Raw genomic sequence first — 14,900 nt, 5'->3', positions numbered from 1 at the left:
TCTAAAGCATGGGCCTACCTGGTGTTGCTAGACTCAGAAGGCCTTTGATCGGGTGGAGTGGGGGTTTCTCCATGAGGACGTGCGGAGGTTTGGTTTTGGCAGTCAATGGAGGGTTGGAGGGATTTCCATTACATAGGGGAACGCGACGGAGGTGTCCCTTAGCACCGCTGCTTTTCACCCTGGTGATGGAGCAGCTGGCGTGGCCATTGGAATGGATGAGAGGGCCTAGTTGCGATGGTGTGGAGTTAAAGGTCTCCCTGTTTGCCGACGTTTTGTTTTATCTTACTGACCCAGGGGAGTCTCTTGGGGTGTTCCATTTGGGTGGTGGGAACCTACAGAGCCCCAGCGTGGTTGAAAATAAAAATGTTAAGTCCTTAATGCTGATAGGGGTGCCCCCACAGGAGAGGCTAGAGGGGGAGGATTTAATACCCGGTGCCTGACAGGTTGTTTAAGGAAACAATACTCATTTGCAATTAGGGGAGACCTGAAGAGGGGGTCAGCACAGACGTTCTCGCTCATTGGCAGGATGACTATTATAAAGATGAATATGCTCCTGCATTTGTCATATCTGTTCCAAATGTTGCCCACAGAGTTCCGGAAGGGTTTCTGAGGGAGATTGAGAATATGTGCTTCTCCTTCATATGGCAATGGAAGAGGACATACACATTGCTCGAGAGATTCAGATCCTCCCCAAGACCGAAGGGGCTGGAGGGTGGGGGAGGGGGAGGACAGATGTCCAAATCTGACTTGGTATTATAAAGCAGCCCAGCTCACAGTTATGCTTGAGCAGAAGTCCGACGACCAAAGGATGTACTGGACATTTTTAGAAGTATGCGTCACTTCTTATAGAAAGGTGCAGGACTATTTGTAGGCTTCGGCCAGGGAGATCCGTGATTACCTAGGCATTTTATGGAAGCTATGGAGAAATACTGGGGCTAACAGGAACTTTTCCTCTTGGCCCTCTCCGCTCACTTTGTTATGAGGTTCTCCTATATCACTAAGCAGTAAGAGATTGAAGGGAGCACAAAAATGGACAGACGAAAGTCTTTAAACATGTGCCCACCTCCTACAGGGTTAAAGACTGAGGAGGCGAGAGAAATGTTGGTGAAGGAGGGGAATAGGCATCTTTGAGTACCTGAAGTTGAAGGGCATCCTTCTCACTCGAAAGTGGAAAGCTGACCTGTCACGGGATGTCACCCCATTCGATAAAGTTCTGGAGACAGCGCAGACTAGGAAGGGCATCATTTCACAAATCTATAACGTTCTGGTGATGTGTGAGGCTAAAGGGGACAGGAGGTGTACCTCCTATTGGGAAAAAGTGTTGGGCGAGGAGGTCCCAGAAGATCCAACATAATTTTAAGATCCTCGCCATGTAACATTTTAAGCTCCTACACTGGTGGCATTGGGATCTGGTGCGGATTTAAAAAATGTATTTGGGGTCTTCCCCACTGTACACCAGGGGTTGTGGAGAACAAGGTACTCAAATACATATCTGGTGGGAGTGCTTGAAGATACAGGTCTTTTGGAAGGAACTGCTGAGTTAGGTGAAAGATTACAGGGTGCCAATTACCAGCCGAGCCCCTCACAGTCCTTCTTGGGATTCCACTGCAGGTGTATGAGACTACGGATGCCTGAGGAGGTGGGAAGCCCTTCTGAGACCAGGAAGGATAGTAGTGGCTCAAAGGTGGAAGGCCCTGGAGATACCAGATAAAGAGGAAATGGTTGAGGAAGGTATGGGAGGTCTATTTTATGGAGAAACTCACATATATAGCTCATGATGAGGTGTCAGCGTTTCACGAAGAGTGGGGTGTGTGAATTCAGATGGAGGCATGGCAGGGGAGTAAGCCGGAAGGCTAGAAGCCAGGGGGGCGGGGGTGGCGAGAGGAGTGCCTTAAGAGGGGCTCTTAGGGGGAGGCTGTATGCGTAGTGTCTGGACAGGGAGCTGAACCGGGCTCTCCTGAAAACAGAGACTGAAGCCAGGCACGCGATAGTCGGGTGTATTTCCTAGTGTGTCCTGTAGTGTTTTTTTTTCCTTATTAAATCCAGGGGGGGTGGTGGGGTGGGGTGGGTGTAGGATGCTGTGCTAGTGGTGGGGTGGGAGTGGTGGGGACATGGGTAATGAGCAGGATTGGGCAATATAATCTCTGAATTGAGCTCCAAGTCCAACCCCCTGAGACTAGTGGTTATTTTGATCCCCATTTGGTTGTAGTATTAGACTTAAGTTGGGCTAATATCTGTTGAGGTTATTGTTTCTCAAGTGAAAATTAGAGTTACAAAAAGATTAATGCAAGGACTATTTTTCTCCATCCAGCACAACCCCAGTGCCATCTAGGGATCTAAACATTATTGGCACTCACGCGCCCATGCTTCAACCTATTCACCAATAAGACATTACACTTCTGCCTGCCTGTTAAAAGTTCTAGCAAGCACCAGACGACGACTGGCTTGGTGGATAGTAACGAGCATTAGCACCTGGTGGGGGAACCAGCCAAATCAGGTGGCTAGGAACACAGGCTTAAACCGGCGGTGAAAGCCTGCGTTTGATGCTGCCCGAGGGCCTGGGTCCCCCTACCGCTCTCTCCACCCCACCCCCGTCCCCTTATTTCCTCCCACTTAACTTAATCGGCTGCAGCAGTACTCACCACCACACCTTCCGCTCTGCTCCCAACAGCCACTATGGAAAGTGAAAGGGGGAAGGGGGGGGGGGGGGGAAGGGGGGGGCTCCGTACAGAACCCTGCTTTGCTTTTCCAGGGCAGCCATTTAGGAACTGTCTTTTCGTATAGTCAACGGAACGCCGCGAGACACCCCATTCACGTTGCGAAAATACTGTGAATTAGCCGTGTCCAAGCCCATGGGACGGGTTCTAATGTTCTTATGTGCCCCTTACACAGGCATCACGGGGGGAAGGGGGGGTAACAGTCAAGGGCTTCACTCGGGCCCGGGACGTGTCCCCCCAACCACCCTAAGTGATGTCTGTGTAACGGGTACAAAAGGCCACATTAACTACTGCCAGACTGACATCTTCCGTACCATGGCTCATTTCACTGGACAGAGCGAAAACCATGGACTTCTATGCAGGAGTGCTCTTGCAAAACAAAAGCAAGGCTGCAGCCTGGACCCTGCAGCACAACTTTGCAAATCACTAATGGCTTAATGTGGAAGGAAGATCGGGGACAGGTGCGAGATATAAAGTACTTGAATGCCAATGCAAACCTTTTTTTTACATTTCACCCATGGTGCGTGTGCTGGCCGTCTGTCATACACTGGTGTCTGGAGCGTCTGCAAGGGGGCTGGCCAATACATGTGTACTACCGCCCTGAAATGCAGAGGTCACCTTTATGGATAACCTGATCTGTACAATTCTCAAAAGAATGAAAGTGCATCCTTGCTTTTTTTACCATTTGCATTCATTTTTTTTGTCTGTAGTGTGTAATTTCCAAAGTCGCATGTAATACTGAACTTTGGCACACTTGTGCAATATTCTAGAATTCCGTATAACCAAAAACCTGTATTCGAGCGGAACCATGAACCATTTGTATATACACCAATATGAATTCCAGTTTGAAAGTTGCAAACCATTTTGTGCTCTGCTGCAAATAGTTTGAATCCTTTGCGCCGAGTTGAAGCACCATGGTTTGAATATTGTAGTGGATTTGCCCATCCTAATACACAAGCCCTACTGGATTTCTTTATGTTAAGGTGTATGGAGCCACTCCTAACACTCAGATACGATCAGGCAAAGCTTAACGTCAATATATATGCACGTATAAACAGGTTTTGGATCCTGCTTCAGCAGGCTAATACTGGACACAACCCTGGGGATCTATTTAAGCATGTGAATCAATTAAGGATCCAATGCTTGAGAAGATTTAGTAACTTACACAAATGTTGTGTCCTGTCTGATGGGGCCGTCATCTCAATGCCGACCATAATCTCATGCAATCCACAATGCTACGGTCACATGAATATCATAGGAAGAGTACAAACATTAAGACAATAGCCCCATTTCCTTAAGCACCTCAACACTAATGTGATGGTTCAGACCAGTGCTCCAGATGAGATTTAGAAGTGGGAGTATTTTATGGTTTATTTTTAAATTTTGTAAAAGTTGGGAGTATATATATATATATATATTTTTTTTTTTTTTGGGGGGGGTTAAAAAAAAAGGTAAATCCCATTCAGAAAGAGAGCATTTTATAAGCAAATAAAAGTAGGTTTTAACTGTAAAACAAATTACCTTTTGTAGCCAGTTATTAATGCACATTCAAATATATGTTCTCTTTAGACGAGGAAGTAATAAAAGTTCCGTCCTGTGGCTCTACGTGTACTACTGATCATTTGTGGGGTCGGGCGGGGGCACAGGCACCTTATCAGTTTCCTATTTTTGGTTGTATTTTTACTCCCAGTTTTTATTTTTGGGGAGAAAAAGTGGATGATACACCCCTTATCTGTAGGGCTGGTTATATGGTCACCTCAGAAACACAAAAGTATGTCACAATTGCAAAAATTGTAAACCTGCTTTAGAACACTTCACTCTGCGCAGATGGAGATCAGATGTAGAGGGAGAATTAGGCAACTAACAGTTGGAGCGGATTACTTCCCCTATACATAAAATATCTTGCTCAGTCCTCGGTTGTGCTGAAAACATCAAAAGATACATTAAATATATTATCACCCAAAAAGCTTGAAAAAGAGCCCTCCAGGTCAAATAAACATCCTAAACTAATGTCTAGCACGTGGTTTGAGCCGGTCACTCATTAGAGATGTTGAGTTGGTGCAACAGACTTGCTTTGATTACGAGTAGTAATGCACCGTGGGCATTGGTTACATGTTTGCTTGAACCATTTAAAGAAGATCAAGATCCGAATAGTAAATTGAGGAGGCTGGCATTGGTGGTCATGAGATGCAGAGATAATCGCTGTTTGCTAAGCCATCAAAACAGACCTTTCGGATGCTTTAACACATGTATGCAAGTAAAACAGCACAACGAGTTAATTGATCCCCTTAAGACTGTCCATGCAATCTGCAATCATACGTTTAAATCGCAACAGGACCGACGCAGTCTCTCAACCTTATAACACCCACTGCTACAGCGCGTGGAATCAGGGGGAATCCAGCATGAAGCACTCTATAAAATGGGATATTATTATTGTAGATTGTAATTTGGCATACATCGGGCCCTGATGTTCATTACACTGATGTCACAGAAATACTGTGGCACAACAGTTAATCACAAACATTCGAAATGACCAACAAAAAAAAATAGAGACTCTAATTGTGTGACTCCATCTAGCATAAATACATAATGTATATATAGAACAAAATCGAGACAGTGGACACCTGGATTAAAAGACAAGCCCTCATCCATGACAGCCAGCATATCAAAAGTGCATAAACCGATCACAAACATGAACACTGTTCACTTACCCATCCCATTTTGTGAGCACCAAAGAACAGTGGAGTCCAGGCCCAGTTCAGCACCAGCTGCCCGGCATACAGTCCAAGCGGCACCAGGGCATCGTTATTGAAGCCTCCCACCTCCTTCCACACCAGGTAGGAGCCGTAGCTGAGAAATAATAAGTACAGATTCACAATATGTACAAGTGTCTTGGAGGGGGTGGGCGGCCAATGAAAAATAGCACCACTGTCTGTTCTTGCACCTTAGTGAATTGTAGGATACACGTTTCCCCACGATCCATCTACCTACTCCTCATTGGCAAGAGAAACAAGCGTGCATGAAATATTAAGAAAATATGGAAATAAATGATACTTTGTAGCTGTATTTGTACGCCGTAACCTAGGTAAGGAGCAAGAGTGACTTGAATCTAGTTGCAATGTAACCACACACACCCTTTTTGAAATGTGTATTACACCTAGACAACGTGTAACAAAGTTGAAAGACAACCAACATACTCGTGGGTTTCAGAACATTTTAGAAAAGGTCTAATGTGCAAAATATTTGTGGCGTTGTCGGGGGTGGAGGCCATTGACTAAAGTGCAGAAAAGGCAAAACGCTTCTGAAAATGCATGTCACGTCACTTCTGCAGCTCTTTAGAAATAGGATTCACCCCAGAAGCGAGAGGACGTACAGCTTCTTATGCAAATAAGGAGGACAATGCCATTTCCTTTACTAGTTCGAAGCAAAAACTTAAGCTAATGTCGACCTGGGTAAATGGCTGCCAATGAGAGGCTTTTAAATGGATTAATACAGCACTCAAATATGAAAGGGCATCACATCGATATGAAACTAAATACAACCAAGTTGGTATTTGGAGCACAGGTTCTTGGGTCAAACCTGGTGAAATGAAATCCAACAGTTTATAATGGTGCTGACGAGAGTTGCACCGGGTCTGGCCACGCCCCCACCAGTTCCCAAGCATGAACGAAAGTACAAGCTGAGAAACGTCGTGTAAACAGTCAGTAAAACACTAATGTTGGCTGTGCGATGCAAGTAGGGCAAGAAGTAGTGTGCATTCACAAAAGCAGAGAAAGGTTGCAGAATACACACAGATGGTTATATAAGTAGTATAGATATGGTTAGGTAGGGAAAGGTTGCAGCATACACAGGCAGGGAATAATGAATGGCAGCATGCAAGACACGAAGAGCACCAACATGGCGGAGGAAGTACAGAAGTAATGCCTTTACGCAGACCAAACCCTGCAAAAAGCCCACAGAATGCCAGACCTCGTAATGCTCAGACAGCCCTAGTACCAAGGTCAGTGTGCAAAAGGTCTGCCTAAGAGATGAAACTGCACCGATAACGTTTCCCAAGGCACAGCGTGCAATTAACTTAATTAGTTTGAGGGTAGCAGTGAGAAAACAAATCTTTGAATGCCAGGTGCAAGTTGATGCTGTGCCAAATGACCCCATTATGAATAAACCTATTGTGCCCCAAGTGGCCACTGAAGAAAGGCACACACGTTAGGCTAGAAGAAAATCCAATAAACTGGTTTAGCACAGCTGTCCCTCAACACGTGGTTGAGCAGTGACAAGTTATTCCATGCCCAATTAGCGCAACTATCATTGTGTATCTAGAGAGGTGGATGAAAAAACGCCAAGGCCACAAACTTGTTGGAGAGCGAACCTCAAACCTGTTGGGCCTCATCAGTGAGTAGTAGCCTGGGTATACCCGTCACACTCGATGCAGAGGGGACCTGGCCTAGCAGTTACGGCTGGGCTGCTACCATTGGTGGCAGTACCTGACCGATTTGCATATGGCTGGACCTCTTTTGCAATGGTGCAGACGGGCTAAAAAAAAAAAAAAAAAAAAAAAGTGGTGTGGAAGATTGCCCAGAGCAATGCAATGCCTGTGGGTCAGATTCATTCAAAACCTTGCACCCATCACTTCTGTGGTTACAACTGCATCTGTAAATACCAAATACACACATCAGCATATTCCCAACTCTACCTTGTGTGCCAGGTTGAACAATAACAATACACCTTGGTGCTGCTGATCTGCCAAATATAGCCTTGTAGGTTTTGGAACCAATGTTTATACATTTATAAATCTCTATAGCGCACACCACAAATGTAATTGTTACGAACACTGGAAGTGGCCACGATACAGGAAGCATGAGAAAGAATTCCAGAAAGCAAGTCCATCTATCTTTATGGAACAGCCAGGGCTTTAGTGTGGGGGGTGGAGGGGATGGGGTGGTTTAATGAAGGTTGTTGGAAAGATTGTTCCAAAAGGTTGTGGCCACCAATGAGAACCTTGTCTCCTCAGCCAGGTTATATCCTCTAGAGTAGTGGATCTACACAGATACTCCCATAAAATGCCTAGTGTTTACCGTCATATATCCTTACGTACCTCCTAACAGGACTAGATTTCCCAGAATGCACTATGCTTATTCCATATATAAATACTGCCAACGATCTTTGTCTAAATGCCAACAAGACTGAGATCCTCCTCATCGGTACACCTTCACCATCCTTTCCCCACTCTCTGGCCGGCCTCCCTTAGCCCTCTTCCTACCCGTACCTGCGATGCTACGAACCAGAGTCATTTTTGACTCCACACTTTCCTTCTCCGCCCACATTTCTGACGTCTCTAAAAAGTCAAACTTCTTACTTCACCTCCTCGGAGGTACTCTCCCTTTCCTCTCCTTCCTCCAGAAGCTCACCGTCTCCCAAGCTCTGGTTCTCTCCAGGCCGGAAGACTTTAACAGCCTCTTTCTAAATCTACCTGCCTCCACTCTCGGTCCTCTATAACTAATCCAGAACAGGACTGCAAGACTTGTCCTTGGCCTCAAGCCCTGGGAGCGTATCTCTCCAGCTCTGAAATCCCTTCATTGGCTCCCAGTGGATGCAAGGATTAAATTAAAAACCCTCTGCATTGTCCACAAGGCTTTCTGGGGCCTGGGTCCAAAATAAACTATCCCTCCGTAAATACCTCCCCTCCCCTCCCGTGCCCTTAACTCCTCTACTTCAAATTCCCTCAGGATCAGTCGTTTTTCAAAGAAACGAGCTGGAGGTAGATCTCGGTCTTCGGCTGGGAACAGCCTCCCTGCCACCTTGAAACTTGATGAGAACCATCTCCGGTTCCGGAAACACCTAAAGACCTTCCTTTTCGCTGCTTCCTTTGCCCCTCTTCTGCCCTGCTGACCGGTTTTCTCTCTTGGCACTGTTCACCTGGTCACCCACTGTCCTTCTGGCCCAGGTACCTGTGCATCCCTGCCTCCCTCCTGCCCTGCCCCCATGCCCCCCACTGCACTGGGATCTGTATCTGTACCCATACAGCCCCCCCACCTTTCTTCTGCCCTTAAGATACACCCCATCTGAACAATCCTGCACTTGCTGGCTGCACTACCACCTCTTCACTGTCTGTATTTATTTCACTCATTTATTCTTTTATTTTCTCTCCTCTGTTCTGCACTTTCCACTTATCCCCCTTACACGCACTTTACCCCTTTTCCCCTTCACCATGCACTTGCACGCTCTTAATGTCACTGGGCCTAGTCAGATCATTGCTTTTGTTTTTTGTTTTCCCTTGTTCCCCTCCCTTTGCTTGGTTGTGCTCTGAAACACTTGTGTTGAGTGCGATATATATAAATATATCATATCAAGTATGTCCTCTGTAGGCTAAGTGAGGAAGCCTTTATACTGCACCCATCCCCACTTCATTGGTCTTCACCCAGTAGCGGTAGTGGGGCAGGCCAATATGCCCAATAAGGCATTAGGACCCTCTAATTACTAATGTCACCACAGGAATTCCCTTTCCCTCACTCAATGCATGTTCATTAACACGACTGGATGCCCTACATTACATATGCCTCACCCTGTGCCTATTGCAGAAGGTTTCCTCTCGCCCCGTATAAAATCAGGCATAGTGGACTAGATCTCAGAAAGTACTATACTTTAGTCCTTCTGTCCCCAGAGAACTACAGTTCCCAGAATGTACCCTACTGCATACATGCAGCCCAGAATGCAGTGTGGCTCATTTACTAAAAAGGCCTCCTTGAGACTGGATCCCCATTTACCAGATGGCCTGCAGAGGAACACTAGCCACAACAAGCATCCCAAGGTTCAGACTCCTCCCCACATCACAGACGACTGACTACATTAAACAGAACGCGTAGAAGCTTCCATTAGAACACATTCTCTGTTACAAAGTACAGATACCTCCAGCGGCCTATGTATCCAGAATGCGTGCTCACTAAGTACAGACTACCTGTCCAAAAACAACAGGTTGGAGCGTTCCCCCACCACACCCCTCGAAAAAAAGGCCTGCGTGTCCCAAAACGCACTTTGACCGACTCATGGAGTATATACTTGACTACACATTAGAATGCATGCTGCCAACCTTAAGGCAAATGCACGAACAAAAGGCCATAACCACATGCTGTAACACGTGGAATTAGGATTGGAAGAAGTTGGGTGATATTTCTGGGCACTTAGGTTGATGTTTGGCACAGCACTCGCCCTCCATTTGCACATCTATTCTATCCCCTTGTTTTTGCATGCAGATAACAGTTTTATACATGTGAAACGTGGCAATGGTTTCGTGTTGCTCAGTACGAGAAAAAACTAAAAGAAATGATGAATTAAAATAAAAACATTTTCATATTAGAATACACTAGGTTTGATTTATTGAGCTTTCCCTTCCTGACAAATGTTTTCTCGCAGAGCGACCCTACTGTCGATCAGCTCCTCTGACGCAGAAACAGTATATCCCGGTGAAAACCGTGGCATATGATTTGCCATTTTGCAGAAGCTGGTGAAAATAAGTTGGGCAGAGAGTTGCCAAAAGGTTCTTTTAAGAGCCTCGTCTCTTTCCATGCTGCTTAGCATTTTATACTTTTTCCACAATTATACTGCATTCCAACAAGCTAAATACTAGAAGAGGCTTGAATGTTTTTCTTCTTCTTTTAAAAATAAAATTAAGTGCTGCGATGCAGTGTGTGTTTCATTGGACCATTGCAGTTTCAGTAAATCAGTAATTCTATGGGTGCCATCTTGGAATGGTTGGACATATATTCACGTTTATTTAGGTGCCAGCTCCATTATAACGTTTCAAAGTAGAGGAGGAGGCGGTGTGCTCTGTTCGGCAGTCACAGAAAGCAAGTTCCATACATTAAAGCACAATTAGTTGGCTGGATGCAATTTGTCCTTTTTCCATCTCTGCTTTAATCAACATCTTTCCCACTCCATAGTATTTAATTGGGAGTAGTTTGAGCTCAGAGCCCACATGTCTCTTAAGTGCTCCTAAAAGGTGGGCAATTTGAGGCTCCATTGCACCCAAAAGCAATGGGAGTACAGAACAGTGGCCTGCAACTTTAAGTCCCATCAGATCTAGCCAGTATAGTCTGTGGTGAAGGGTCATGGGAGTGTGCTCTAGCACCTTGAAGCATCTCGTGTGCTACATTTAATTTCCAATGACGAGCTCAGACCCAAATAACCAGACAGACGCAAAGAATATGGCAAAGTACTACTATCAGCATAAAATAAAGTAGGGCAATCTGGCGAGCTGTAGTTCACACACTCGCAACCAAATTTCATTATATAAAAGGTTTTATACCTCAATATGCGTCATTCAGGACATCATCCTACATTGCAAATGGTAAAACCTATTGGAGGGATTGGTTAAGGGAGCATATATACCTATATAGCATGCAAGTATTAGTAATATCACTGGATGCTCCTTATCTGGTGGGTATGCCTTGAACCACCTCTAAAAACGTAAAATACATATTATGGCGGACTAATGGCAGCGGATTGGCATATGCAACATTGTAGCTTCCTACACTTGGCATATGCAACATTGTAGCTTCCTACACTTGGCATGCTCTCCCAGCCTTGGACTTTCAGCTCGTTAGCAGCACATAAGCAAAATGGACCCCATGTGCTGAGAGTAACGCACGACTACTCCCCACTTTCCCAATTAGTCCATCATCCCTCATCAGTCAGGCCACTTGCCAAGGCTTCTCGTTTGTAGATTACTTTGCAGCCCTTTTTCTGTTCTGGGACTTCCAAAAAAGTGTAGGTGTATACCATTATCTTCACATGGAGCTTAACAAATAGCCCCGATTTTCCACTTCTGAATCACATGTGAGGACACCACAAGCTGGTCCATTCCAACCTTCCATTTACCATTCGATTCAATTGTGCTGGGTGTCATCACTCCCCTTGGCCTCTAGAGACTGGCTCACGCCACCTTGTATAGGCTTTTCGCATCCTTTTCCAATACTTGGCCCTTGCAGATGTTTTCCCCTTTACCTAATTGAAGAGAAATAGGTCACACAAATCGGTTTTTCTTAGCGTCTGACTCTGCAGCCCTGATCTGTCTCCGAGGTAGCTTGATTGGTTTTATTAAAACATCCATCTTTCCATCATGGCCGCCCTAGCCACGTTATATATATATATATATATATATATATATATATATATATATATATGACAATGCATTACTTACCGTAAAAGCATTTCTGATGGTTGTATCTGCTTAGATTCACATGCTGTGCATAGGTCCGACATCCAGTGGTCACTGCAGAGTATTGCATTTTGTTTTTCGTAGTCGAAAAGGGGACGTCGACAAGGCGTGTCTGTAACACTATCCCTATAGTGACGTGCGTTGTACCCACAATCCCTCACGCGTCGAGGTCCCTCTGTTTGTATTTTTCTGCCCTGAGGGAGCCTTCTAGACGCGAGTGAGTACAGAAAAGAGAGAAATATAGTAGAGGATGTCTATGTTCCTTCCATCTGAGCAGGGAGGAAGGGCGGGCGCATGTGAATCTAAGCAGATACAACCATCAGAAATGCTTTTACGGTAAGTAATGCATTGTCTTCTGATGTTTGTTAATCTGCTTAGAATCACATGCTGTGCATAGACTAGCGAGCAGTACTCTGAGTTGGCGGTGGGTTATGAGAAGGAACAGTAGAGAAAAGATGTCTTAATACTGCCTGTCCCACCTGGGAGTCAGATCTAGAGTGTGCATCTAGACAGTAGTGTTTTGTAAAGGTGTGCACCGAACTCCAGGTAGCCGCTTTGCAGATGGACTCAAGGGGAACATTTGCAATGAATGCTATGGAAGCCCCAGTGCCTCGAGTGGAATGTGCTCTTGGCTTGAGGGGTAGTTCTCTCTTAGCAAGAGTGTAACAGAGAGTGATGCATTGTACAATCCATCTAGATATAGTGGACTTAGAGACTGCATCTCCTTCTCTTCCTGCTGCCACCGAGACAAAGAACTGATTAGTCTTTCTCAGTGATCTGGTTCTTTCCATGTAGAACATGACAGCTCTGCGTACATCTAGTGTATGCAGACTTTTTTCTCCCAAGCTGGAAGGGTTTTGAAAGAACGTTGGTAGTTCTATAGATTGGTTTACATGAAATTTCGAGATGAATTTTGGTGCAAACCTTGGGTGTGTGCGAAGAACCACCTTATCCTTGTGAACTGATACGAAGGGGTCTAGTACAGAAAGAGCCTGTAGTTCACTTACTCTCCTAATGGAGGTGATAGCTATTAGGAAAGCAGTCTTAAGAGTGAGGTATTTAAGGGTTGCCTTGTGCATGGGTTCGAAAGGAGTGCCCATGAGTCTAGAAAGTACCACGTTTAAGTCCCATCCGGGAGCTGGGTTAGCTATCGGGGGGTGTATTCTCTTTACCCCTTCCATAAAGGCCTTGATAACTGGTATCTTCCACCACGACACTTTAAGTTGGGAAGTGGTGTATGCAGAAAGTGCCGCTAGGTGGACTTTAATGGAATTAAACACTAGACCTGAATCCAGTAAATGGGTCTAGTACAGAATAATGTTAGTGGCAGAGCAGTCAACCGGGTTGATGTTCTTACTTCTACACCAGATGACAAATCTTTTCCACTTGCTAGAATAGCAGTGGCGAGTATTAGGTTTTCTGGCTTTCCTGAGGATGTCCATACATCTCTGAGGGAGATGTAAATGTCCAAATTCTATGATCTCAGGAGCCAGGCTGCTAAGTTCATGGTTTGAGGGCATGGATGCAGTGTCCTGCCCTTGTCTTGTGACAGCATGTTGTACGGGCAGGGAAGTTTCATTGGGGGAGATAGGGACATCTCCATCAAGTGAGCGAACCATGGCTGCCGGGCCCACATTGGGGCTACTAGTATCATGGTAACCTGCTCTTGGTGCATCTTGTACACCACTTTGTTGAGGAGGGGAGTCGGGGGAAAGGCGTAAACAAATTTCCCTGACCATTGAATCAACAGACCGTTCCCCTTGGACTGGTTCTGGGGGTACCTGGAGGCGTAACTTTGGCATTGTGAGTTCTCCAGGGTTGCGAACAGGTCTATTTCCGGGAAACCCCATTGCGTGAAGACGTCTAAGACGATGTTTTCGTGTAATTGCCATTCGTACTCTTTGGGTAGGGGGGAAGTCTCTGCTGAGTTTGTCTGCTAGCAGATTGAGTTCCCCTGGTACATGTTGTGATAGTAGGAACATGTTGTGTTTGAGAGCCCACTTCCATATATTCTGGGACAGTCCTGGAGAGTGAGTGCCCCCTTGCTTGTTGAGATAGTGCATGGCTGTGGTGCTGTCTGTGAGGACCATCACTGTCTTTCCTTGTAAGTGTTCCTGAAAGGCTTTCAGTGCTTTGAACACTGCTAATAGTTCCAGCAGGTTTATATGCTTGGATGCTAAGCTTGGAGTCCACACTCCGTGAGCAGTCTGATGGGATAGGTGAGCCCCCCCCATCCTGTAAGGGATGCGTCTGTGGTTAGAGTGGCTTCCACTGCAGGTGTGGCAAAAGTTTTCCCTAATAACAGGTTTTCCTTTGTCCACCACCGTAGCGAGAGAACCAAGGCCTGCGAGACCACCACCAGATCGTCCCATTGTCCGCTGGCCTGACACCACTGGCTGTAGAGCCACTCTTGCATTGGGCGCATGCGCAGGCGCACGTGAGGTACCAAATAAATACATGACGCCATCATCCCTAGCAAGCGCATTGCTTTGCGTACCGTCACCTCTCGACCTGCCACATATTGGGGGATCTGAAACAGCATGTTTTGGACCCTCTCGTTGGAGGGGAAGACGAGGCCGTCCTTTGTTCGAATTAGAGCCCCTAGGAATTGTTTGATTTGGCTGGGGTCTAAGCTGGACTTCTTTTCGTTGATGGAGAAGCCCAGTTGGGACAAAAGGTCTACGGTCCTTTGGGTATTGGAGAAGCATGTTTCGTAAGAATCCCCTATTATGAGCCAGTCGTCGAGGTACGGGTAAACCGGGATGGATAATCTGCGCAGGTGGGCCGCTGCCACTGCCAGTACTTTCGTAAATACCCTTGGTGCAGATGCTATCCCGAAGGGTAGTACTCTGAACTGATAGTGTTTGTTCTCTATCTTGAACCTGAGGTATTTTCTGTGCGCTGGCAACATTAAAATATGAAAGTATGCATCTTTCATGTCTAGTGTTGTCATGTAATCCCCCTGTGAT

At 45.8% G+C, this 14,900-nt stretch overlaps 1 protein-coding gene across 1 annotated transcript in view; it reads right to left on the bottom strand.

Annotated features, from left to right (window-relative positions):
* Window positions 1–14,900, bottom strand: part of TSPO (translocator protein) — a 108,264-nt gene that overhangs the window by 13,608 nt on the left and 79,756 nt on the right. The window contains exon 3 of the mRNA XM_069628125.1: window positions 5,429–5,567. Coding sequence (XP_069484226.1) covers window positions 5,429–5,567 — 139 coding nt within the window. The remainder of the gene's footprint in view (window positions 1–5,428; window positions 5,568–14,900) is intronic.

This window comes from Ambystoma mexicanum, chromosome 12 (genome assembly GCF_040938575.1).
Source record: "Ambystoma mexicanum isolate Mex_15411 chromosome 12, UKY_AmexF1_1, whole genome shotgun sequence".
NCBI classification, from domain to species: domain Eukaryota; kingdom Metazoa; phylum Chordata; class Amphibia; order Caudata; family Ambystomatidae; genus Ambystoma; species Ambystoma mexicanum.
Note: the sequence above shows the minus strand (reverse complement) of the source record. Positions and strands in the feature narration are given on the sequence as shown.